We start from the raw sequence: 27,601 nt of genomic DNA, 5'->3' as shown, positions 1-27,601 counted from the left end.
GCATTGGAGTTTAGACACGTCAAAAACAACTTTAACGCCTGGTTTCAATTGTTTTCAACACGAGACTAGGCTGATCTTCCTCCTGAGATAACGCTGGGTTAGTCACAGTATATGAAACCAGGCTGGTTTTCAAAAGAAGAATGTTTGAAATCTGGTACTTAAAGGAACAGGCCACCGTTTTTACATACCGAGATATGCTCTTACCTGACTTTAGCCGAGTTAATATATCCCCGTTAAAGGCCTAAAGGTTATTGACGGAAGTGAGCGGGGAAGTCTTTAGGAGTTACTGCGCGGACGTTTTGCTCCTCGTATCATTACGCCTCACAATATAGTCCCCCTTTTTATCTGCTTATAAAATCGACACGTTACATTTCTGTGTAAATATACTTCGCATGAAAACACTTCACGTAACTTTATTTAAATAGGGAACACGTGGAAGAGCTTGGTAGCTTCTATCGTGAGCTTTTTTGGAGCTATGTGACATGTGGGAGAGGCTGCGTATGTGTGAGCGCACGGACAAAGACCAGACGGGGATATATTAACTCGACTAAGGTTAGGTAAGAACATATCAGTGTGTAAAAACAGTGGCCTATTCCTTTAAGGCGGGTCGGACTGTTAGCATTGGAGCAGCGCGAGCTACACGTCACGCAAGGGCGGAGTCTACAGTGAAGATCCCGCCCTTATGCCCTTTTTAGGAACATGCTTCGTCAGAGCTGGGGAGGGGGAGGAGTCTGTAAATCCGCCATGAATTCCCCCACGACCGCGGTTATTATGGTAAACGGGGAGGAGTGAGGAGAGTGTCCATTATTTTTAGGAGGTGTGTGTGGATCGGGAAGTCCGCGGCCCCGGATAAAGAGGTTGAAAATGGACGGATGGGGAAAGGATTCGCCTTTGCAATATAGTTCATGTTGATGCACTTGAACTAAATACAATAAATATATGTATTTTAAAATATATTTACAGTTCGCAGTATTTTGATTTAATCTAATCACAGATTTTTTGGGGGGAATGACCCAGCTCGACTCTGTGTCCAGGTCGTCGCCACGGCGATTGTTCAGAAGTGACACCGAGGATGAAGATTTCAGTGGATTTAGTTTTGGACTGAGATGGAGTTTGGTTTGTTCTTTATGCTGTAGTTTTATCTTAACTGTCATTGTGACGTTAACAAACCAGACTTTTTTCCTTCATTAGACACTTTTTTAGCTGCTGTGTCTTATAGTCCGGAGCGACGTATTGTCCGTATTGTTTCCCACATTCTCAAACGGCCCTAAGTTTAGTCTCTTTGTGTCCGTTTCTCCCACACAGGAAGTGACCAGATGTGTAAAAGCAGCTGAAACCTTTCCTCCTGCAGCGTCTCGCCTTAAATAACCCGGTCTGTGATGAATGTGAGGAAGTTGGTGTAGAGTTTGTAGAGTTTGTAGAGTTTGTGACTGGAGCGACACGGACGGAGACAGTAAAGGTGTAAATTACCGTGAGTCGTGTTGTAAATCCTAAAGAGGAGCACAGTACAAAGGAACTTCCCTTCTTGTGGACGAAGTCAGTGCCTGTTCCAGCTGGACGAGGTTTAGCTGCCGTTCGCGAGACCAGAAACAATAACGTCCGAGTTCAAGTCCCAAAAAACGAAAACCAGCTCAGGAAGGATCGTCCCTGAAACGTCTCTGAGTCCGTTCAATCCCAGGCGTGTTTTTTTGTTTGTTTTATAAGAAGTCCAGCTCCAGCGCCTGGTGCAGAGACACGAGGTCCCCGTGAGTGGAGATCCGCCAGAACGGCATGTTGTGCTGAGGAGAAACATCACGAACCATCAGAGTTCCACAGACGCCAGTTATTACTAACAATGTGAGCCATGTCTTTATCACATTAACCCCTTAACCTGTTAACTCCCGCCTGAACCCAGAGGATCTTTTTCCTCACGTCAGGATTTTTTTTCCATCATTTTTTTGTTGGGTTTTCAACTCATTTTTGGAACTTTTTGTGATTTTTTTGTCACATTTTTGTCATTTTTTTGTCGTTTTTTGTGATTTTTTTGGTGATTTTTTGTGTGAATTTTTTATACATTTTCTGTCATTTTTTGTCGTTTTTTGTCAATTTTTTGGTCAACTTTTTGTCATTTTTTTGATTTTTTGTCAAAATGTTGTCGTTTTTTCATCAATTTTTTTTTAAATAATTTTTTTGTCATTTGTTCATCAACTTTTTATCATTTTTTTGTCCGTTTTTGTCCATTTTTGTTAAATTTTTGTCATTTGCTTCGTCATTTTTTTGTCACATTTTTGTAATTTTTTTGTTGTTTTTTGTCATTTTTTCATCAATTTTTTAACCACATTTTTGTCATTTTTTTCATGTTTTGGTAATTTTTTTGTAATTTTTTTATCACATTTTTGTCATTTTTTTCATGTTTTGGTCATTTTTTTGTCGTTTTTTTATGATTTTTTGTCAAAATGTTGTCGTTTTTTCATCAATTTTTTTTAAATCAATTTTGTGTCAATTTTTCATCAACTTTTTATCATTTTTTTGTCAGTTTTTGTCATTTTTGGTCAATTTTTTGTAATTTCTTTGGTGAATTTTATATCACATTTTAGTCATTTTTTTTGTCATTTTTGGTCATTTTTGGTCAACTTTTTTATCAACTTTTTGTCATTTTTTGGTGTTTTTTTGTCCAATTTTTTATCGTTTTGTCATAAAAAAAATTAAATCGTTTTTTATCATTTTTTTGGTCATTTTTTGTCATTTTTTCATCATTTTTTTACCACAATTTTTTGTCATTTTTGTCAATTTTTTGTCCTTTTTTGGTAATTTTTTTATCACATTTTTGTCACATTTTTTTGTGAATTTTTTGTTAAAATTTTGTAATTTCTTTGGTGAATTTTTTATCACATTTTTGTAATTTTTTTGTTGTTTTTTGTCATTTTTTGGTAATTTTTTTGGTCAATTTTTGGTCATTTTTTCATCAATTTTTTAACCACATTTTTGTTATTTTTTTGTCATTTTTGTCAATTTTTTGTCATTTTTTTATCACATTTTTTTCACATTTTTGGGTGAATTTTTTGTCATTTTTTGTTACATTTTTTGTCTTTTTTTTTTTTTGGGTTATTTTTTTGTCATTTTTTTGTCGTTTTTTAATCAACTTTTTGTCATTTTTTGTCACGTTTTTCATCAATTTTTCGTCACTTTTTTGTCACATTTCCATCATTGTTTTCGTCTCAGTTTTGTCGCTATTTTCACAGCTTTTTTCCAGAAGCTTTTGGATTGGGGTAAAGCCAAACTGGAGAAAATGCTCTCGGTACAGGCGGGAGTTAAGAGGTTAAATAAACAAAAGTACAGGTCTTGTATCACGTTTCCATGTAAGGGGACGTCTCGGATTCGATTCCACCCCGGTGTTTTGACAGTATTGGATCAGATTTGGATTGAATGACTGGATCGAGCCCAAAAGCTGAAGCTGGATATAAATGAAGCTAAAGTACCTGCTTGGCGGCGAATTCCTCGTCGCGTCCGTCTCCGATCACGACGTACGTGACCTTCTTCCCGAACCTGGACACGATCCTCTCGAAGCAGCTCTCCTTCCCTGCGGAGAAGCAGACGTGGTTAGCTCGTCCTGTGTGGGGGGCGGGCCTTGGAGCCGGCGCGGGCGTTACCGATCTTCGTGGCGCTGTAGATGTTCTCGATGGGGAAAACCTCTCCCAGGCCGTACAGCAGCACCTTGGCCAGAGCCGGGACCAGCTGCGTGGTGGTCACCAGGACGTTCAGACACTTCCCCCTGGCCTGGATGAGCAGCAGGGACTTGAGCGCCGTGCTGAGCCAGGCGTCCGTCACGTTCTCGATCTCAGACTGAAGCCTGAGGAGCAGCTCGCGCTTCATGGGGCTCAGCAAACCTGCAGCCAGAGCAACAGCGTCACTTCGTCATATCTGTATCGGCCATCGGTCGATCTACTGCCGATAAAAGCCGATATCTGTGGGACTGAGCCGTCTCTGAGTCAGGGCTGTGAAAACCCCCACAGCCCCCGAGGCCTCAGGGGGACTGAGAGCTGAAAACTCCCCTGCTGCAGTGGCCACGTTAGGGCTGTGCAATTAATCGAAATTCGATTACGATTTTGATTACAACAATAAACGATTACAAAATTAGCATAATCGCAAAAAATCGATTATATATATATATATTTTTTTTTTTTCAAAAAAAAAATTTTCAACGTTTTTTTTTTCAAATTTTTAATTTTTGTCTTTTTTTGCTGGATTTTTGTCGATTTTTTGCTGGATTTTTGTCATTTTTTTTGTCATTTTTTTGTCATTTTTTGATGGATTTTCGTCATTTTTTGCTGGATTTTTGACATTTTTTTTGTCATTTTTTGCTGGATTTTCGTCACTTTTTTTGCTGGATTTTTGACATTTTTTTTGTCATTTTTTTGCTGGATTTTTATCACTTTTTTGCTGGATTTTTGTCATTTTTTTGTCATTTTTTGCTGGATTTTTGTCATTTTTTGGTCATTTTTTGCTGGATTTTCGTCACTTTTTTTGCTGGATTCTAGTCTTTTTTTTGCTGGATTTTTGTCTTTTTTTGCTGGATTTTTGTCATTTTTTTGTCATTTTTTTGTCATTTTTTGATGGATTTTCGTCACTTTTTTGATGAATTTTTGTCATTTTTTGAATGTTTTTTTGTCATTTTTTTGCTGGATTTTTGTCACTTTTTTAATGGATTTTTTTAAAGGCAACAAATAATCGTTTGAATAATCGTGATTTCAATTATGACAAAAATAATCGAGCAGCCCTAGGCCACGTGTTTGTTTAGTTTACACCATGGTCTGGGTGAATACTGGATCCTGATTGGCTGGTGCATTATTGTGGTATAACCGCACACTAAGGCTGTTCGATTATTGAAAAAATAATAATCACAATTATTTTTGTCATAATTGAAAACACGATTATTCAAACGATTATTTGTTGCCTTTAAAATAATCAATCAAAAAAGTGACAAAAGTCCATCAAAAAAGTGACAAAAATCCATCAAAAAAGAGACAAAAATCAAGCAGAAAAAAGACAAAAATCCATAAAAAAGAGACAAAAATCCATAAAAAAAGAGACAAAAATCCATCAAAAAAGAGACAAAAATCAAGCAGAAAAAAGACAAAAATCAACAAAAAAAAAGACAAAAATCAATAAAAAAATGACAAAAATCCATCAAAAAAAAAAGAGACAAAAATCAATAAAAAAAGACAAAAATCAATAAAAAAAGACAAAAAAAAAAAAAAAAAAAGACAAAAATCAATAAAAAAAATGACAAAAATCCATCAAAAAAAAAGAGACAAAAATCAATAAAAAAAAGACAAAAATCAATAAAAAAAAAGACAAAAATCAATAAAAAAATGACAAAAATCCATCAAAAAAAAAGAAGACAAAAATCAATAAAAAAAGACAAAAATCAATAAAAAAATGACAAAAATCCATAAAAAAAAAGAAGACAAAAATCAATAAAAAAAAAGACAAAAATCAATTAAAAAAAAGACAAAAATCAAAAAAAAAAAGACAAAAATCCATCAAAAAAAAAAAGACAAAAATCAATAAAAAAAAATGACAAAAATTAATCAAAAAAAGACAAAAATCAAAAAATTAAAAAAAAAAAAAAATATATATATATATATTAAAAAAATATTATCGATTTTTTGCGATTATGCTAATTTTGTAATCGAAATCGTAATCGAATTTAGATTAATTGCACAGCCCTACCGCACACGTAGTCCGGTAGTTAAATCACTGGGATATCACTCCGCTGTGGCGTCGCCATAGCAAAGCATGACACAGCTGAATCAGATAAAGGCGTAACTAGTGACTGACAGGAACGTGTGAGATGGATTTAGTGTTTGCTAAATGTTTGTAGAGGAGAGTGAGCAGCTAGGTTAGCTACTGTTAATAACATATGAGCTTTACATTTCTATTGGAAACGGTTAAGGCTATTCATCATTTTCAGGCGTACATAAAATGATCCTGCATTGAAGCATATTTGTCTGGATTAGTAAAGTCAAACATAAAAGTTTGAGTTGGGGGGGCCCAGGTGTGAGCGACTCCACCGCAGCTGTTTCCATAAACAGTTGAGCTGGTTGAGCTAGCTAGCTTTAGCTTCAGGTTAAACAGGGTCCAAAATTTCAACAAAATTTCAACAAAAATGTGACAAAAATTCAACAAAAATGTGACAAAAATTCAACAAAAATGTGAAAAAAATGTGACAAAATTTCAACAAAAATTCAACAAAAATGTTAACCTGGCTAACACCAGGCTGCTGTGTGCGCTCGAATTATTTCGAACTGCACAACAGCCTGGGGACCATGGCCGACATCTCCGGTGGATTTGGGAACCAATCACAGAGCGAGGAGGGACGGCAAGACGATGACGCGCTATTCGATATATGGAAGCTTGTAGTTTATTTACGGATAATTTAAAAAAAAGTTTATTTACGGATCCAACATGAAGCATTAGACACGATGGTATTTTTTGATCAAGCTTTAGACCTTGTTCTAAATAATTTAGCTCAAAAGTTTACAGCGGGTTCGTCATACGTCATCTCATACGATGATACGATTGGCCATGGCTACGTGCAGACGCATGAGACTTTTTTTTTTTTTTTTTTCGTATCGCCCAATAAACGAGTATGGACGCTCGTAAACCACACCTCTCCTACGAGAAAATGAATTGGTGGTCCCCAGACTAAATATCACTTGTGATTTTAGTGTGGTGTTAGCCAGGCTACAAAAATGTGACAAAAATGTGACAAAAATTCAACAAAAATGTGAAAAATTTCAACAAAATGTGACAAAAATTCAACAAAAATGTGACAAAATTTCAACAAAAATTCAACAAAAATTCAACAAAAATGTGACAAAATTTCGACAAAATTTCAACAAAAATTCAACAAAAATTCAACAAAAATGTGACAAAAATGTGACAAAATTTCCACAAAAATGTGACAAAATTTCAACACAAATTCAACAAAATTTCAACAAAAATGTGACAAATATCGGTGTTTACTTCCAGGGAAAAGTGTTTCCGGGTTAGTCCTGTTGTGTTGTGATTCTGTGCTGATGTTGTGTCGTTGAGCCTGACTGAGATCCTCGTAATAGCTGCGGAGAATGACTCGCTCTGAGACCAGCCTTCAGTGACCGGCTAATAACCCACACAAAATAGTCCCGTAGTCTGGCAGATTTAGTGACTTTAGTCAATGAAAAACACATTTATTATAAATGTTAGGTTTGTGGGACCCTGGTATAAGCGGATTAAAATCCGAATCCCAGCAACTGAAAGTGCACATTGTCGTTGTGTCCTTGGGCAAGACACTTCACCCACATTGCCCCAGTGTCTGTGCACATTGGTGTGTGAATGAGAGCATGAATGGATGAGTGGATCCTTACTGTAAAGCGCTTTGAGTGCCTAATGTAGGTGGAAAAGTGCTATATAAGTTGAGACCATTGACCATTCTTGACTCCGCGTTGTGCATTAGAACCGTCTAATGCGGCTCCTCGTTGTTTAATCCTTACTTAGCTTTATCTGGAGAAAAGATTCACTTCTTCACTCAGAGAAAGTCTCATAGTATCGGTTATAAGCTCAGTATCGGAGGCAGAAAACCTGTAATCGCTCATCTCAGTGTCGACTCAACAGGAATGTCTTTAATAAAAGCCTCTAATACAGCAGCTCTGGGCCCCGACCCACAGTTTAGGAACCGCTGACAGTTATTTCCACCTGACCATCAGACCAACTCTCAGACAGTGATAATCTGCTTCACACCAGGAGTATTCACAGAACTGCAGTTACTAAAGGTACTTTGATGAAGTCATAGTCATCGTCTAACAGAGGATTCCCCAAACTACATCCTTTACTCACAGTGAATCTGAAAGTGTTTCCTAAAGGCTCCTGTGAGTCAGGTTTAGTTTCAGTTTGTGTCACGTCCAGTTCACAGAAACAATAAAACACGTAACTGTGTAAACGTCTCCGTCACCGTGACGACAGAAATCCCCACAGAGGATTTTAACTACACAGTCGTCTAGACCAGGGAAACGGACCCTCGGTTTAGGCTCTACAGGTGAACAGGGAACAGAGTTAAATAAACAGATATTGATCCAACTATAGGGGGCGTGTCCTGCACAGATCAGAGAATGTTTTATGTTTTTAAACAGAAAGGGGGCGTGTCTTTATGTTTTCAAACAGAAAGGGGGCGTGACTTTATGTTTTCAAACAGAAAGTGGGCGTGTCCTGCACAGGAAGGGGGCGTGTCCTGCTCAGATCAGTGAATGTTTTATGTTTCTAACAGAAAGGGGGCGTGTCTTTATGTTTCAAACAGAAAGAGGGCGTGTCCTGCACAGGAAGGGGGCGTGTCCTGCTCAGATCAGTGAATGTTTTATGTTTCTAACAGAAAGGGGGCGTGTCTTTGTTTTCAAACAGAAAGAGGGCGTGTCCTGCACAGGAAGGGGGCGTGTCCTGCTCAGATCAGTGAATGTTTTATGTTTCTAACAGAAAGGGGGCGTGTCTTTATGTGTTCAAACAGAAAGGGGGCGTGACTTTATGTTTTTAAACAGAAAGAGGGCGTGTCTTTATGTGTTCAAACAGAAAGAGGGCGTGTCTTTATGTGTTCAAACAGAAAGGGGGCGTGTCCTGCACAGATCAATGAATGTTTTATGTTTCAAACAGAAAGGGGGCGTGTCTTTATGTTTTCAAACAGAAAGGGGGCGTGTCTTTATGTTTTCAAACAGAAAGGGGGCGTGTCTTTATGTTTTCAAACAGAAAGGGGGCGTGTTCTGCACAGAAAGGGGGCGTGTCCTGCACATAAAGGGGGCGTGTCTTGCACAGAAAGGGGGCGTGTCCTGCTCAGATCAGTGAATGTTTTATGTTTCTAACAGAAAGTGGGCTTGTCCTGCACAGAAAGTGGGCGTGTCCTGCACAGAAAGTGGGCGTGTCCTGCACAGAAAGTGGGCGTGTCCTGCACAGAAAGGGGGCGTGTCCTGCACAGTGAATGAACTTCCTGTCCTCCCGCTCAGACTCACCTCCCACGTTGCTCTTGTATCCGTTATAGATTTCCTTTAGCCGCCTGTATCTGAACGCCAGCTTCCTCATCCACTCGACTCCGCCCTGCACGGCGGCGTTGGCCCCCGTGGCCCCGCCCCCCGCCGAGCCGCTGAAGCCGTCGCCCGCGAAGTTGTAGTTCCTGCGGCACAAAGTCCCGTTTTAAAGCAGAGGAGGCAGAGTCGGGCGGACGGCGGCGAGAGAAACTCACGTGAGGTCCTGGCCGTTATCGTCCGACGCCACGTCGCCCACGTGGACCTGGTCACACTCCTGAGGGCGGAGTCAGGAGGTCAGAGGTCAGGAGGTCAGGAGGTCAGGAGGTCAGGGACAGTTTAACACACACACTTCTTAACCTCAACCCGGCACATTCTACCGTTCAAATCTACAAACCTCTTGAAAAAAGCAACAATATCCAAATTTAAAAGCAACAAAAACATGACTGGGGCCGGGTCTCTGACAGAGAGACTCCCCACTGATGCCACAGACGGCGTGTGGAGGGGGCGTGTCCGAAAGGCTCAGAGGTTCTTAACCTCTTAACTCCCGCCTGAACCGAGAGGATCTTTTTCCTCACGTCATCACATTTTTTTCCCATCATTTATTTGTTGGGTATTCAACTCATTTTTGTAACTTATTTGTCATTTTTTTGTCATTTTTTGTCACATTTTTGTCATTTTTTTGTCATTTTTTGTCACATTTTTTTCACATTTTTTTCACATTTTTGTCATTTTTTTGTCACATTTTTGTCATTTTTTGTGATTTTTTTCATCCAATTTTTATCACATTTTTGGTCAAATTTTTATCACATTTTGTTTATCTTTTTTTTTTTTTTTTATCATTTTTTGTCATTTTTTGTCACATTTTTGTCATTTTTTTGTCACATTTTTGTCATTTTTTTGTCACTGTGACAAAGTGGGTTAGTCCCATTGTGTGTGTTTGTTATTTTTTGTTTTTTTGTTTCGTTTGCAATATACACCAGCCAACAATAACCCTCAGATTCATGTATACGTCAATAATTATATCATTTACCTGTACCACCTGGTGAGAAAGGAAGGGGCGTGGTCTATGTCGGCCATTTTAAAAACTTCAGGCTGAACCATGTGGAGGGGGAGAAACTAGGAATGGTACCTACCGGTGGGAGGTCCTTTCCCATTAGGAGGAAGTATAAAAGCTGACTGCTGTAGTCACTAGGGGGCCATTTTGTATCTGTGTGTCAGAAGTTCTGTTTGCTTGAGCAATAAATGTCTGGTGAGAAATCTAGCTTTGTTGGGTCTGCCTGCCCATTTCGACCCCTCGTGGCCAGCTTCCCCACAGGTCACATTTTTGTCATTTTTTTGTGATTTTTTTCATCCATTTTTTATGACATTTTTTGTCAAATTTTTATCACATTTTGTTTATCTTTTTTTTTTTTTTTTTTTTATCATTTTTTGTCATTTTTGTCACATTTTTGTCTTTTTTTTGTCACATTTTAAAAAAAAAATTGTCAAATTTTTATCACATTTTTTTTAAATCATTGTTTGTCGTTTTTTGTCACATTTTTGTCATTTTTCGTACATTTTTCATCAATTTTTCGTCACTTTTTTGTCACATTTCCATCATTGTTTTCGTCTCAGTTTTGTTGCTATTTTCTCACCTTTTTTCCAGAAGCTTTTGGATTGGGGTAAAGCCAAACTGGAGAAAATGTGCTCGGTTCAGGCGGGAGTTAAGAGGTTCTTAAAGAGACAGAGGCCTATTTCAAGACATTCACTACAGCCATTTTGAGAGAGACATTTTATACAAGGCAGTTATTCTAATTTACTGCATTTACAGACCAACAGAAGGTTTGTCATCATTGTCGTGTGATATAGACTGGTGCTATGGGACTGAAAAAAGCAGAACACGCCCTCTTTAAAGACTTGAAAATCATTTGAGTTGACAATTTAGAAAATCTTAGAAAAATGTCATTGCATAATAATTTGGAACGCAGTGTAGTGACCAATTAAGGCAGAAATGTAAGAAATTCTAAAGTGTTCACAAACTTTCTCCTCCCACTGTAACTCACTAACCAGAGAAAAAGGTGATAAACATAAAGATGTTTGCATATTTTTGCATTTTTTCTGATGGTTTGCAAAAAAAAAAAGACCTCATTGATGTTCATTTTAGTCAGTGTCGCCCTGGTCACATGACGCCTCTTCACACAAACAAACCGGATGTGAGAAGTGAGAGTCGCTCTTTAACCTCTTAACTCCCACCTGAACATGTTTTCTCCAAATTCTCCAAATCTAAAAGCTTCTAAAAAACAGCGATAAAAGACGAGAAGAAAATGAGGATGTAAACACAACAAAAAAAAACGACAAAAACTCAACAAAAAAGTGACAAAAGAGGAACAAAAAAAAAGACAAAAATCCAGCAGAAAAAAGACAAAAATCCAGCAAAAAAAAGACAAAAATCCAGCAAAAAAAAGTCAAAAATCCAGCAAAAAAAGTCAAAAATCCAGCAAAAAAGTGACAAAAATCCAGCAAAAAAGTGACAAAAATCCAGCAAAAAAGTGACAAAAATCCAACAAAAAAGTGACAAAAATCCAGCAAAAAAGTGACAAAAATCCAGCAAAAAAAGCGACAAAAATCCAGCAAAACAAAAAAGACAAAAATCCAGCAGAAAAAGACAAAAATCCAGCAAAAAAGTGACAAAAATCCAGCAAAAAAGTGACAAAAATCCAGCAGAAAAGTGACAAAAATCCAGCAAAAAAAAGACAAAAATCCATCAAAAAAAGACAAAAATCCAGCAGAAAAAAGACAAAAATCCAGCAGAAAAAAGACAAAAATCCAGCAAAAAAAAGACAAAAATCCAGCAAAAAAAAAGACAAAAATCCAGCAAAAAAGTTACAAAAAACCAGCAAAAAAATGAAAAAAATCCAGCAAAAAAAAGACAAAAATCCAGCAGAAAAAAGACAAAAATCCAGCAGAAAAAAAGACAAAAATCCAGCAGAAAAAAAGACAAAAATCCAGCAGAAAAAAAAAGACAAAAATCCAGCAAAAAAAAAGACAAAAATCCAGCAAAAAAAAGGACAAAAAATCCAACAAAAAAGCAGCAAAAAAGTCCTAAAGTGACAAAGCACAATAAGGGAAATAAAAAGTGACAATGGCAAAGAGGAGAGAATGCATTTGGTTTTGGCGGGTGGTAAGAGGTTAAGTCCTGCCTGACTCCACTTTAAACTGTTTACACTGTGTTTACACTGTGTTTACACTGTGTTTCCGATGTGTTTACGATGTGTTTCCGCCTGAGGGTTTCCGCTGTGTTTCCGATTTGTTTCCGATGTGTTTCCACTGTGTTTCCACTGTGTTTCCACTGTGTCTACGCTGTGTTTACGCTGTGTTTCCACTGTGTTTCCGATGTGTTTACGATGTGTTTACACTGTGTTTCCGATGTGTTTACGATGTGTTTCCGCTGTGTTTCCGCCTCAGGGTTTCCGCTTCGTTGGACCCGTGCGTTATTGACTCACCTCCAGGTCGTTGAAGAACAGGTGTGTGTCCGCGAGCTCGAAGATCAGCTCCTCCATCTGCAGACCCAGGTTCAGCACCGCGGCCGGGTCCTGCACACAGAGGCTCACACTGAGGCCCGGGTTTATCCAGGCAGCGGCAGCTCCAACCAGAGCTGAATCAATAACCAAACATCTTCTAAAGAGAGTCGCACCTTCCCAAACTTCTGAGCGAAGGATCCGGTCAGCAGGGAGTGGAAGATGATGATGGTCTCGTCCAGATCCCACAGAAACACGCGCTGGAAACACAAACACATGTCATGGTATCATGTTTCACCTGCAGCGGCTCGCCTTAAACGACTTTAACAGACCTTAAAGGACTTTAACAGACTTTAAAGGACTTTAACAGACCTTAAAGGACTTTAACAGACTTTAAAGGACTTTAACAGACTTTAAAAGGACATTAAAGGACATTAACAGACCTTAAAGGATCTTAACGGACTTTTAAAGGACCTTAACGGATCTTAAAGGACTTTTAAAGGACCTTAAAGGACCTTAAAGGACCTTAACGGACTTTTAAAGGACCTTAAAGGACCTTAAAGGACCTTAACGGACTTTTAAAGGACCTTAAAGGACCTTAAAGGACCTTAACGGACTTTTAAAGGACCTTAAAGGACCTTAAAGGACCTTAACGGACTTTTAAAGGACCTTAAAGGACCTTAACGGACTTTAAAAGGACCTTAACGGACCTTAAAGGCCTTAAACGATCTTAACGGACTTTATAAGGATCTTTAAAGGACCTTAAAAGGATCTTAACGGACTTTAAAAGGACCTTAAAAGGACCTTAAAGGACCTTACAGGACCTTAAAGGACTTTAAAGGACCTTAAAGGATCTTAAAGGACCTTACAGGACCTTAAAGGACTTTAAAGGACCTTAAAGGATCTTAAAGGATTTTAAAAGGACCTTAACAGACTTTAAGGGTGTATTCAGACCTGCACTGTTTGATCCACTTTAAACGGATCACGGTTCGTTTTGAACGCTGCTCCGGATTTTTATTCAGGTGTGAAAACAACAAACGAATCCTGTTGCGGATCAAAGAACCGAACCGAGACCCACTTTTTCAGGTTGTCTCGGTTCCAAACAGACTCTGGTCCAGGTCGCTCCAGGTGTGAATATAAACCACTGTTGATCCGAAACAACTGCGGGAAACATGCGCCTTTTTGGGCTGAACAAGCCACCGTAGCAAGGCCTTCACTGCTGCTAACGCTAATAATGGATCGATGCTACAAACAATGAGCCGTGGACAGACCTGGAGCTCCTGGATGTTTGGGCAGATGCACAAACCCAACTGCGTTCGTGTTTAGCGAGAAAATGAAGGACTTTATTCGGGCTTCGAGCGTCTCCTGAACAGCCGCAGTCGTCGCAGCACAGGGTCAAAGTGGAAACAACTTCGCCAAACTTAAATGAAAGTACGAGACGTATTAAAGAAAAAAGGAGGATCAAGACCAACAGTTTGTCTCGTGGACATAATGGAAACAAACAGCTCAGCAGACGACCCTTCATCCACACAAAACTCCTCCTCCTCCTCAGCTGCTCCGGTGAAGCTGAGGTTAAAGGTCAGTGTTTTAGCCTCTCACGTTTCTTTTATTATCATAGTAAGCGTCAAATGTTCATTTTTATTTCATTTGTTGTGGTCCTTGCCGTCCAGTGGGAGCCTCGATCGTCACACACGTGTAGTTTGCTTCTGATCCGGAACAAACAAGCGGAGCAAAGGACTTTTCTGGTCTGAATGCACCCTAAAAAGGACCTTAAACGACCTCAACAGATCTTAAAAGGACCTTCACGGGACCTTAAAGGACCTTAACAGATTTTAAAAAGACCTTACAGGCCCTTAAAAGGACCTTAAAGGATCTAAAAATGATCATGAAGGACCTAAAAAGACCTTACAGGACCTTAAAGGGACATTACAGGACCTTCAAAAGACCTTATAGGACCTCACAGGACCTTGAAGGATCTTAAAGGACCTTACAGGACCTTACAGGATCTTACAGGACCTTACAGGGACATTACAGGACCTTCAAAAGACCTTATAGGACCTCACAGGACCTTGAAGGATCTTAAAGGACCTTACAGGACCTTACAGGATCTTACAGGACCTTACAGGCACATTACAGGACCTTCATAAGACCTTACAGGACCTTAAAGGGACCTTGAAGGACCTGAAAGGACCTAAAAAGACCTTACAGGACCTTAAAGGGACCTTGAAGGATCATAAAAGGACCTTAAAGGACCTTAAAGGACCTTAAAGGATCTTAAAAGGACCTTAAAGGATCTTAAAGGATCTTAAAAGGACCTTAAAGGACCTTAAAGGATCTTAAAGGATCTTAAAAGGACCTTAAAGGACCTTAAAGGATCTTAAAAGGATCTTAAAAGGATCTTAAAAGGACCTTAAAGGACCATAAAGGATCTTAAAAGGACCTTAAAGGACCTTAAAGGACCTTAAAAGGACCTTAAAGGATCTTAAAGGACCTTAAAAGGACCTTAAAGGACCTTAAAAGGACCTTAAAAGGACCTTAAAGGGACCTTAAAGGACCTTAAAGGACCTTAACAGACTTTAAAAGGACCTTAAAAGGACCTTAAAGGACCTTAAAAGGATCTTAAAGGGCCTTCATAAGACCTCACAGGACCTTAAAAGGACCTTAAAGGGTCTAAAAATGATTATGAAGGACCTAAAAAGACCTTACAGGGCCTTGACAGGACCTTGAAGGATCTTACAGGACCTTACAGGGACATTACAGGACCTTCAAAAGACCTTATAGGACCTTACAGGACCTTACAGGACGTTGTAGGATCTTAAAGGGCCTAAAAAGACCTTATAGGACCTTACAGGACCTTACAGGACGTTGTAGGATCTTAAAGGGCCTAAAAAGACCTTACAGGACCTTCAAAAGACCTTACAGGATCTTAAAGAACCTTAAAAGGCCTTCATAAGACCTTACAGGACCACAGTGTGACGCCGGCGTTACCTCCAGGTCCGACTCCGCCGCCTGCGTCTCTGGTTTCTTGTTCTTTCCTTTGGATTTTCCCAGAGAGTTCCTGCGGTTCATGTCGTCCTGCTCCCTGGGGCCTGCGGGGGGCGCTGTGGGCAGAGCGGCGGCGGCCGGGAGCGACTCCGGAGGGGACGAGTCTGCGGGAAACATTCATGTAGATTCATGTTATAAAGTCTTCTGTCTTCTGGCGCCCTCTAGTGGAAATGATCTCAACTACAACCTGATCTCAACTACAACCATCTGTAAAAGTTCAACATAAAGGGATTTCTGGAAAAACTACAGAGTAAATACAGTCTGGAAAAGGTCTTTCGGGGTCGGACGTCAGTGGGACTTTTAACCAGTACGTTATTGTGTGGTGTGATCACTCAAAGATGTGCGAGTGGCTCCAGACTCTGCTCTAAAGAAGTGCAGTGAGGCGTGTTCCGTCTCTGACCTCTAGGGGGCAGCCCGGCGGCCGCCGCCTCCTCAGACTTGACCTCGCTGAACCCGGAGGAGACGGAGTGATCTTCAGAGGAGGACAGAGCCGCGGGGACGAAGGTCTGAGGCAGGCAGAACTGAGGGAACTGCCCCAGGGCGCCGTAACCGCTCAGCTCCTGCAGACACAACGAACCCGGGGTTAAAGTTCAGGGAAACGATGTTTAAAAACCAACAAACTTTAGGACCATGTGCACCTTTGTCAATTCAAATATAAATAATAATAAATACAACAACAACAACCACCATTTGAACACAGTTTATCAAATTTTTGTCATTTTTTGTCACATTTTTTTCATTTTTTGTCATTTTTTATCAAATCTTTGTAATTTTTTGTCACATTTTTTTTTTTCATTTTTTGTCATTTTTTCGTCATATTTTTTTCTTTTTTTTGTAATTTTTTATCAAATTTTTTTCATTTTTTGTCACATTTTTTTCTTTTTTTTGTAATTTTTTATCAATTTTTTTTCATTTTTTTCATTTTTTTTTCATTTTTTTCTTCATTTTTTTCTTTTTTTTGTCATTTTTTATTAAATTTTTGTCATTTTTTGTCACATTTTTTTCTTTTTCTTTTTTTTTCATTTTTTGTCATTTTTTCGTCATATTTTTTTCTTTTTTTTGTAATTTTTTATCAAATTTTTTTCATTTTTTGTCACATTTTTTTCTTTTTTTTGTCATTTTTTATCAATTTTTTTTCATTTTTTTCATTTTTTTTTCATTTTTTTCTTCATTTTTTTCTTTTTTTTGTCATTTTTTATTAAATTTTTGTCATTTTTTAGTCACATTTTTTTCTTTTCTTTTTTGTCATTTTTTATCAAATTTTTGTAATTTTTTGTCACATTTTTGTAATTTTTTGGTCAAATTTAATTTAGGAGCAGAACAGAGCAGGAATTTACAGGATTATGCTAAAAACTGGAGTCAAGCACAGAAACATATGACTGTACATGTAACTTAGGTATAATTTCATTTTGCTGAACATTTTTGGAAGAAAAAACTGCTTAAATAGCCAATGCTAACGGACACATGTAAACCAATGGACGCGGCTAAGCTAACGTTAGCCACAGTCGCTAATTCTAAAGGTTCTCCACCGGCTTCAGCAGCAAAATCAGATCCCACACTTTGACAACGGTTTCATTTAGTTATACTAATTTGATTCAACGTTTGAGTGAGGATTTTTAGTTCTAATTTAACCTCTTAACTCCCGCCTGAACCGAGAGGATCTTTTTCCTCACGTCATCAGATTTTTTTTCCCATCATTTTTTTGTTGGGTGTTCAACTCATTTTTGTAAAATTTTTTGTCATTTTTTTGGTAATTTTTTGTCACATTTGTCATTTTTTTTGGTCAATTTTTTATCATTTTTGGTCATTTTTTTGAAATTTTATTGTCACATTTTTATCACATTTTTGTCATTTTTTCATCAATCTTTTGTCAATTTCTTGTCAATTTCTTGGGACATTTTTGCCACTTTTTCATTAATTTTTTTATCACTTTTTTGTCACATTTCCATTATTGTTTCCGTCTCAGTTTTGTTGCTATTTTCACACCTTTTTTCCAGAAGCTTTTGGATTGGGGTAAAGCCAAACTGGAGAAAAAGGGCTCGGTTCAGGAGGGAGTTAAGGGGTTAAGTTTTTGCTCTGTGCGCAGCATCGATACCTGCTCAAATGAATATCGAGCTGCAGCACCACCTTCAGTATGGATTTAGCATTTTTTCGTACATTTTTTTTAATCACATTTTTGTCACATTTTTGCAATTTTTGGGTAATTTTTTTGTCACATTTTTTTATCACATTCTTGCAATTTTGTTGTCTTTTTTTTGTAATTTTTTTGTCACATTTTTGTTGTATTTTTTGACAAATTTTTGTCATTATTTTGTCACATTTTAGCATTTTTTTTGTATTTTTTTGCAATTTTTTTGTAATTTTTTATCAATTTTTTTGCCAAATTTTTTGCCACATTTCTGTCATTTTTGTCAAATGACAGAAATGTGGCAAAATTTTTATCAAATTTTTGTCATTTTTTAAATCTATTTTTTGTCATTTTTTGTCACTTTTTTCACATTTTTTTGTCATTTTTTTGTCCATTTTTTATCAATTTTTTGTCTTTTTTTGTTTATTTTTAATCACATTTTTGTCATTTTTTAATCACATTTTTGTCATTTTTTGTCAAATTTTTCACATTGGTTGGTCATTTTTTGGTCATTTTTTTGTCAATTTTTTTGTTTATTTTTCATCACATTTTTGTCATTTTTTTATCACATTTTTGTCATTTTTTTCATCACATTTTTGTCATTTTTTTAAATCACATTTTTGTCATTTTTTTGTCATTTTTTCATCACATTTTTGTCATTTTTTTCATCACATTTTTGTCATTTTTTTAAATCACATTTTTGTCATTTTTTTGTCATTTTTTTAATCACATTTTTGTCATTTTTTTGTCATTTTTTTAATCATTTTTTTGTCATTTTTTGGTCACATTTTTGTCATTTCTCCTACAGATTTGTGTGCTCTGGCGCTCCCGTGTGGTCCGTACCTGCGCGGCGCCGGACGACACGATGCTGGCGGCCGTGGCGGGCGGCGTGTTGCAGTAGACGCTGGACGTGGTGAAGCTGGAGCCTGAGGAGAAACACAGATCTCAGTGCGAAGCGACAGAGCGGCGAGCGGCCGGCGTGAGGCGGCGAAGGCGCTTGAAGGCGGTGATTGCGAGTGCGTGGCTTGCCTTGGCTGGGGTAGGAGTAGTGAAGCGGCCCGGGCTGAGGCGGGCTGTAGGCGGCGCTGAAGCCGAGGAACCCGGGCTGACCGCCAGAGGGCGCCTCCGACGGCACCGCCTCTGATTTGACGCCCGGCCACAGCGCTCCTGCAGGAGAAGAAGAGGAGGAGGCGGAGCTCAGCGGGAAACCAGGAAACGCAGAAGAAGAGGAGGGTTTTTAAGCATCAAAGAAATCAGAGACGCCTTCAGCGACACACGGGGACGAATCCTACTTTAGAGACGCTCATTCAGATCTGACTCTCCAGAGGCCTGGCTGGAGCTGGGTCAGATATTAACCTCTTACCACCCGCCTGAACCAAATGCATTCTGTCCGCTTTGGCCATTATATAGGCCTGTGTAACACCTCATTTGAAAGCTAAGACCCACAAAACTGATCTTTTTCCTCGCGTTGTTGCTGTGTTGTGTCACCTTTTTTATTGTTTTTTTTTGGTCACATTGTTGTTGAATTTTTTGTCAAATTTTTGTCACATTTTTGTTGAATTTTAGTCACATTTTTGTTGAATTTTTGTCACATTTTTGTTGAATTTTTGTCATTTTTTGTTGAATTTTTTGTCACTTTTTGGTGAATTTTTGTCACATTTTTGTTGAATTTTTGTCACATTTTTGGTGAATTTTTGTCACTTTTTTGTTGAATTTTTGTTGAATTTTTGCCCCAATTTTGCTGAATTTTTGTCACATTTTTATTGAATTTTTGTCACATTTTTGTTGAATTTTTGTCACATTTTTGTTGAATTTTTGTCACATTTTTGTTGAATTTTTGTCACATTTTTGTTGAATTTTTGTCACATTTTTGTTGAATTTTTGCTGAATTTTTGTTGAATTTTTGTCACATTTTTTGCCCCAATTTTGTTGAATTTTTGTCATGTTTTGTCACATTTTTTTGTTGAATTTTTGTCTCATTTTTCTTGAGTTTTTGTCACATTTTTGTTGCGTTTACATCCTTGTTTTCTTCTCATTTTTTGTAACTGTTTTGGTGCTTTTTCCCCAAGAAGCTTTTTGATTAGGGTAAAGCCGAACTGGAAAAAATGGGGTCCGCTCAGGTGGGAGTTAAGTCTTCTCTCTGTAGATTAAGTTCTGATGCTGTTGGTCCAGGGGCCGCATTAAAGGAAGTTGAAGACTTGGTTGTTTCCGCTCAAACCATTTCACCATTTTTGCCCAATCTTCTTGTTTTCAAATTGATTTTTGCGATTTTTTCCCCCCGCATTTTCCCCTTCATTTTCATCATTAACATTTTCCCTATTTCCCCCCATTTTTTTATTCCAACAAAAAAAAAAAAAAAGTACAGTTTGTTTATATTTTTGCCTCAGGTTTTTCTCGTTTTCCCAATGTAATTTTTGCTTCATTTTTAGTACTAATATTTCCCCTTTTTCTCCCAAAATTATTCCCATCCCCCCTCCTTTTTTCCTTACTTTTCCCCCACATTTTCTCACAATTTTCTCCAATAATTTCTCAAAATGATTCCCCATCTCCTGCTTTTTTCTTCTGAAGATGAACCCCATATTAAGATGTGCAGACCAAACATGATTGTTCTGTTTTCTGATTCCAGACGACAAATATTTTTTGTATCGAAATCCCAGTATGTCACAGTATCCCGTCCTTAGTCACACTTAACTAACTGTTGACTCATCATTAATGACGGTGTAATTAATTAGGTGTAGTTGTTACCAATTTGTTTTTAAAATGATTTGGATTTTTTTTTTTGTCAGAGTCTGGAAATGCAAAGATGATTCCTTTTCCTTAACCCCTTAACTCCCGCCTGAACCGAGCACATTTTCTCCAGTTTGGCTTTACCCCAATCCAAAAGCTTCTGGGAAAAGCAGTGAAAATAGCGACAGAACTGAGATGAAAACAATGATGGAAATGTGAGAAAAAAGTGAGAAAACATTGACAAAAAAGTGACGAAAAAAATGGTTAAAAAAGACAAAAAATGTGACAAAAAATGAAAAAAATGATTAAAAAAAGGCAAAAAAATAACAAAAAATGTGGGAAAAAAATGATAAAAAATGACAAAAAATGTGACAAAAAAAGACAAAAAAATGATTTAAAAAAAGACAAAAAAGACAATAAAATGACCAAAAAAATGATAAAAAATGTCAAAAAATTGATAAAAATGTGACAAAAAATGTGGAAAAAAATGACAAAAAATGACTAAAAAATGTGACAAAAAATGTCAAAAAAATGATTTAAAAAAATGATTTAAAAAAAGACAAAAAATGACAAAAAAAATTACAAAAAAATTACAATAAAGCTACAAAATGAGTTGAAACCCCCCCCCAAAAAAAAGATGGAAAAAAGTCTGATGACGTGAGGAAAAAGATCCATTTAGATGAGTTTTGTAGATCTTAACTTTCAAATGAGGTGTTACACTGGCCTACAGGATGAACTGGAGAAAAGGCGGGAGTTTAGAGGTTCAGCATCTTCCACCAGGCGAGCGCCCCCGTCTGTGAGTCTGTGAGTCTGAAGCTGAAGCTGAAGCCACAGTGGGTTAGTTTCAGAGTGAGGAGGCTCGTTAAAGCACTGACCGAAGGGCGGGAGTCCGTACGTCTGTCCGCTCTGAGGGAACGGCGAGTACAGACCGGACTGAGCCAGCGCCGGGAACGACACCGGGCCAAACGACTGCACCGACGAAGCGCTGCAGAGAGAGAGAGGGAGAGAAACCGTCACGCCCGGGTTTAAAGGAGGAGACGCCGCAGGAGGAACTCACCTGTTTCCCTGATAAACCTGCTGCGTGAAGTCGCTCGTGCCGGTTCCATCTGTGGAAAACAGAAGCTTCAGACTCGTTTTCCTCTGGTTAAAACATTCATCTGTCCGTCCGTACCTTGGTGACCGTACGAGCTGATGGAGTCTGGAGTTTGTTCCGTGTCGTTCTGGTCCTGGTCTCCTCCTGAACGTTAAAGAAAACGTTAGGACTTTCACCAAGAGTCACTGGAGTTAAAACCTCTGAACTCCCGCCTGAACCGAGAGGATCTTTTTCCTCACGTCAGCACTTTTTTTGTTGGGTATTCAACTCATTTTTGAAACTTGTAACTTTTTGTCATTTTTTGGTCACATTTTTGTCGTTTTTTTGGTCATTTTTTTGTCTAAGTTTTATCACATTTTTGTCATTTTTTCGTCATTTTTTTGTAAATTTTTAATTAAATTTTTGGCATTTTTTCGTCAATTTTGGGCATTTTTTGTCAAAGTTTTATCACATTTTTTGTCATTTTTTTGGTCAATTTTATATCAAATTTTTGTCACATTTTTTGTCATATTTTTGTAATTTTTTTGTCAATTTTTTATCAAATTTTTGTCGTTTTTTTGTCAATTTTTGTCATTTTTTTGTCAAAGTTTTATCATATTTTTTGTCATTTTTTCGTCATTTTTTTGTAAATTTTTTATTAAATTTTTGGCATTTTTTTGTCAATTTTTGGCATTTTTTGTCAAAGTTTTCTCACATTTTTTGTCTTTTTTTGGTCAATTTTTTATCAAATGTTTGTCACATTTTGGTCACATTTTTGTCATTTTTTTGTCTAAGTTTTATCACATTTTTGTCATTTTTTCGTCATTTTTTTGTAAATTTTTAATTAAATTTTTGGCATTTTTTCGTCAATTTTGGGCATTTGTTGTCAAAGTTTTATCAAATTTTTTGTCTTTTTTTTGGTCAATTTTATATCAAATTTTTGTCACATTTTTTGTCATATTTTTGTAATTTTTTTGTCAATTTTTTATCAAATTTTTGTCGTTTTTTTGTCAAAGTTTTATCATATTTTTTGTCATTTTTTCGTCATTTTTTTGTAAATTTTTTATTAAATTTTTGGCATTTTTTTGTCAATTTTTGGCATTTTTTGTCAAAGTTTTATCACATTTTTTTCTTTTTTTGGTCAATTTTTTATCAAATGTTTGTCACATTTTGGTCACATTTTTGTCATTTTTTTGTCACATTTTTTGTGTAATTTTTTTGTCAATTTTTTATTAAATTTTGGTCGTTTTTTTTGTCATTTTTTGTCATTTTTTCGTCATTTTTTCGTCATTTTTTTGTCATTTTTTGCCAAATTTGTGTCATTTTTTGTCACATTTTTGTCATTTTTTTGTCATTTTTTTGTCAATTTCTTGTGACATTTTTCGTCACTTTTTGTTTAGTTTTCTCACTTCTTTGTCCCATTTCCATCATTGTTTTGGTCTCAGCTTTTCTCCAGAAGCTTTTGGATTGGGGTAAAGCCAAACTGTAGAGAATGCTCTCTGTTCAGGCGGGAGTTAAGGCGGGAGTTAAGGCGGGAGTTCAGGCGGGAGTTCAGGCGGGAGTTCAGGCGGGAGTTCAGGCGGGAGTTCAGGCGGGAGTTCAGGCGGGAGTTCAGGCGGGAGTTAAGGGGTTAAAGTCCCTCAGACCTGAGTCCAGCCGAGCGTTGGACAGGGCGGAGTAGGACGTCTCCTGGTCTGACGGGTCTAAGGCGTCGTGTGGACTCCTCTCGTCAGTGCTGAAACAGACCAGACGTTAAACCTTTGTGAATCCGGTCCGGTCCAGACGCTGCAGTTTGAAGAAAATCCATAAACAAACCTGGCTTCCTTTTCCTGCGCCGAGTCCAGATCCAGCTTGGCCTTTTTAGTCTGAAACAGTGAGAAAACACAAAACCCTCACGACAAAACACTTTTAAAGAATTGTGTAGTGAATCCAAATATAAATGAGCCGGAGTCTGAGCAGTTTCTTCATACGAGGCTTTTAAGTTCATTCCCAATGAAATCTATTACTCGAACTGCGAATGCGCAACGGGAACATTCAGTTTCTAACCTCTTAACTCCCGCCTGAACCGAGAAGAGCTTTTTTCTCACGTCAATTTTTTCGTCATTTTTTCATCAATTTATCAATTTTTTGTAATTTTTTGTCACATTTTTGTCATTTTTTTCTTCAATTTTTTGTCATTTTTTGTCACATTTTTGTCATTTTTTTCTTCAATTTTTGTCAATTTTTGTCATTTTTTTTCTTCAATTTTTTGTCACATTTTTATAATTTCTTTTTAATTTTTGTCACATTTTTGTCATTTTTTTCTTCAATTTTTTGTCATATTTTTGTCACATTTTTCTTCAATTTTTTGTCATTTTTTCTGCAATTTTTGTCACATTTTGTCACATTTTGTCTTCAATTTTTTATCACATTTTTATAAAAAATTTGTATTTTTTGTCACATTTTGTCACATTTTTTCTTCAATTTTTTGTCATTTTTGTCTTTTTTTTCTTCAATTTTTTGTCAATTTCTTGTGACATTTTTGCCACTTTTTCATAAATTTTTCATCATTTTTTTGTCAAATTTCTATCACATTTTTGTCTCAGTTCTGTTGCTTTTTTTCCAGAAGCTTTTAGACTGGGGTAAAGCCAAACTGGAGAAAATGTGCTCGGTTCAGGTGGGAGTTAAGGGGTTAAAGCACTTAATGTATCCGGGATTCATAGAACCGTGGTTACATATGTAACTTATGACCAGAGGGCAGCGAACAGAATAGGGATGAATAAAGTTGCACAGCAAAACACAGAAGACAAGACAGTATCGGCACACTACGCAAAAGAGAATATGCGGGGGGGGCGGGAATTACAGGTCGTTCAAAGCGGCTATGGCGCTTTTCCTAAAGCGTACCCGCTCCCACCGCGGAGTCCTGTACCTGCGGCCTGATGGCAGCAGGACGAAGTGAGTGTGGAGAGGGTGATCGGAGTCCATGGCTATTGTACGTGCGACTGCTTTCTTATTGATGTATATTTCCCTTCTCAGGGAAAAATGTTAAATTCCATATCTTAAAGCAACAATCTGAAGTATTTTGAGATGCATTTTTGCCAACCTTGGGAGAGCTGGAGAAAGTTGACTTTAGCCACGAGTCAAAAATATCATGGCCTCACTTAGTGTTAAAGCTCTTTCATGTCAGCCTGTCACTGTTTCAGAGTGGATTTTGGACATCTGTTAATCATATTTTATTTTTTTATTTTATTTTTTTGGTTTAATTGGTAAATTCTTAGTGGAAAATGAAGCTACAAATATTCAGTTTCATTTGTGTTAATTTGGTAAATTAATCATGTGAATCAGATTGTTTTAGGAGCTGATTTGTAGTTAAAAAACTCCACATTGTGTCTTTATGTAAATGAGCTCACGCGGAGCAGAGGAGTTTGGAGCCACAGACGTTACACAAGGGAAACTCGCTTCATAGCCTCACTCTGTGCTGCTGCGGCACCGTGTGGACCCGCTGGTTACCGGTGCCAGGGCCTGTGCCAGGGCCATAAACAGCAGTGTCACCGCCACAGAACTGGACACAGTCGGGCCGTTGGCGCGGGGGCGGAGCGGAGTTACACAATAGACCCGCTGGTAAACTCTGACGGCTCAGCGAGGTTTTATATTCACTGATATAAGAAATCTGGCACCACATCAAACGAACGTAAAAAGAACGGGAATGCTGTTCATAGACACCAGAATGAACGCGTTCATGGTTTCGTTCATCAGGCAGTAACACAGTGCGTTCAGTTCACGTTCGCCCAAAATATGAACGCGTTCAAGAATTTTCGTTCAATGAACGCGTTCAGGTACAACACTGCCATTTACCGTTTTAATGCACTATTTCCCTAAACTGTTTGAACACAATCAATTTACATTTGTTTTCAGTAAAAAGTGTCAAGACTCAGTTAGAAGACGGCTGTGATTATTGTGCAGCGCTGCTTCAGAGTAATCCAGTCTTCTCTCCTGTGGTTTCCTTTGTCTCACCGGCTGCTCCTGAGTCTCCTCCATCTTCAGTCTCCTCCTCCTCCTCCTCCTCAGGCTCCTCTCCGTTCTCCGGCCGATCCCTGCGTCACCAAGACAGGTACACATGAACTCGTCAAAGCTCAGGTAAGAACATATCTCTTTCATAAATCCAGCAAAAAAATGACAAAAATCCAGCAAAAAAAGTAATAAAAAAGTGACAAAAACACATAAAAAGTGACGACAATGGCATAGAGGAGAGAATGATTTGGTTTTGGCGGGTGGTAAGAGGTTAATAAAGCTTTGGTGAACCTATAGTTGGTCCATAATATGGGGTCAGTATTTATGCTAACCTCAAAATAACACCTTAAAGCCCTCAAAGTGGTGAAACCAGCATCATTCTTCAGTGTAAATAAACAAACATTCTGCCTCGTGATGACCCCCCGCAGTGTCTGAGTGACGTCACATCATAATCACGCTCGTGCACATTGATTTATAGCAGTGTTTTCCCCTCAGGCGTCCGTCATTGGTCAAGTCCAGTAAGAACACAATGAACCCGAGTGAACGTCCATCCCACTGTCACAGCGTTAGCCCGGTTAGCTCTGGCACTTATTTTAGCGTATTTACCTCAAAACAAACACTTTTTTACACGTGAGACTCATAACACGGGTCACTAGCACGTGAAACCGCCCGTTAACAGCGGTTATTCAGGAGTAATTACGCCCAACTTCTCATAATTTGACAAACAAAACAAGCGCCTTTAGCATTAGCATGTTAGCATGTCCACTACACAAGAAAGATGTTTACCGAAGTCGTCACGTAACTCTAATTAAAAGCTATATATTATGTGTGTTACAATCTGAATCAACAGGTACGGGTTGTAGAAATGCACACCGGAGATTTCGGGGCAAATGGGAGTGAATTTAGCCGTGGTTTTAAAGTTTTTCGGCGCAGAAAGTGTCCAGGCCCGGAGCGCGGTGGGGGCTGGATTGGGAGCCGCGCGCGCCGCTTCTGCTCTCAGACAAATAACGTCAAAATGAAAGGCAAACCCGTCACGTAAACACGGTTTGAGGCCTCACCATGGAAGTAGAAAGCGGTATCCGAGGTGATTTAAGCGTCTCCGGCTCCGTCCGCGCTGTCAAAGCTTTGTCTGTTGTTAAGGAGCACTATTCTGCAGGAAGCTAGCGGCGCCGTCCACCGCGCATGCGCACTGCGGCCACAGGGGATTGTTTTGGAGAGATCGATAACTAAGTGGCTTAAATGTTTAATTATAAAGTCACCGTTACAGAGATTATTTCATAAGAGATGAGGCAGATTCTGGGGCTACAACTTTAAGGATAATGTGATTATTTTAGATGTAAAGTCCAATTTTCAGCCGTAATTTTCAACAGGAATTATTAAAGTACATGTGCAGTGTTTCGCTGCTACTTTGGCGTCATCTGGTGGTGAAAAAAGATATTGCAACGGATCAGCCTTTACTTTTTTCTGATGTCATTTTACAAACTTATTTTGGTCTTTGATTTTATTAACCTCTTAACTCCCACCTGAACGGACCCCATTTTCTCCAGTTTGGCTTTACCCTAATCAAAAAGCTTCTTGGGGAAAAAAGCACCAAAACAGGCTCAAAAAATGAGAAGAAAACAAGGATGTAAACGCAACAAAAATGTGACAAAAAATCAACAAAAATGTGACAAAAATTCAACAAAAAGTGACAAAAACTCAACCAAAACATAATAATAATAATAATAATAATAATAATAATAATAATAATGCATTGGTTTTATATAGCGCTTTTCTGGACACTCAAAGACGCTTCACATTACACTATTCATTCACTCCATACTCGGTGGTGGTAAGCTATTATTGTAGCCACAGCTGCCCTGGGGTAGACTGACAGAAGCGAGGCAACCAGTCTGCGCCATCGGCCCCTCTGACCACCAACCACTCACTCACTACATTCGCTAGGCTTCCTGGTGTTTCCAAACGGTCTCCCATCCAAGCACCGACCAGGCCCTTCCCTGCTGAGCTTCCAAGGTCTGACGGGATTGGGCAGAGCAAAGGCGACAAAAATGTGACAAAAATTCAACAAAAATGTGACAAAAACGTAACCTGGCTAACGCCAGGCTGCTGTGTG

The 27,601-nt window shown here is 38.2% G+C and overlaps 1 protein-coding gene across 1 annotated transcript; it reads right to left on the bottom strand.

Annotated features, from left to right (window-relative positions):
- Positions 1 to 1,557: 1,557 nt before the first annotated feature.
- eya3 (EYA transcriptional coactivator and phosphatase 3) lies at positions 1,558 to 26,664 on the bottom strand. The gene is made up of 17 exons (XM_079570966.1): positions 26,547 to 26,664; positions 25,492 to 25,571; positions 23,314 to 23,363; positions 23,145 to 23,233; positions 21,598 to 21,663; positions 21,484 to 21,532; positions 21,302 to 21,411; positions 18,543 to 18,625; positions 15,972 to 16,131; positions 15,515 to 15,675; positions 12,703 to 12,786; positions 12,512 to 12,601; positions 9,245 to 9,303; positions 9,015 to 9,175; positions 3,630 to 3,866; positions 3,459 to 3,559; positions 1,558 to 1,778 (listed from the first exon to the last, which is right to left on the bottom strand). Exons 2-17 carry the CDS (start codon positions 25,513 to 25,515, stop codon positions 1,698 to 1,700), a joined length of 1,605 nt encoding a protein of 534 aa, XP_079427092.1. The 5' UTR covers positions 25,516 to 25,571; positions 26,547 to 26,664; the 3' UTR covers positions 1,558 to 1,697.
- Positions 26,665 to 27,601: the final 937 nt, after the last annotated feature.

Source organism: Gobius niger, assembly GCF_951799975.1.
Source record: "Gobius niger genome assembly, chromosome: 14".
Lineage (NCBI taxonomy): Eukaryota > Metazoa > Chordata > Actinopteri > Gobiiformes > Gobiidae > Gobius > Gobius niger.
Note: the sequence above shows the minus strand (reverse complement) of the source record. Positions and strands in the feature narration are given on the sequence as shown.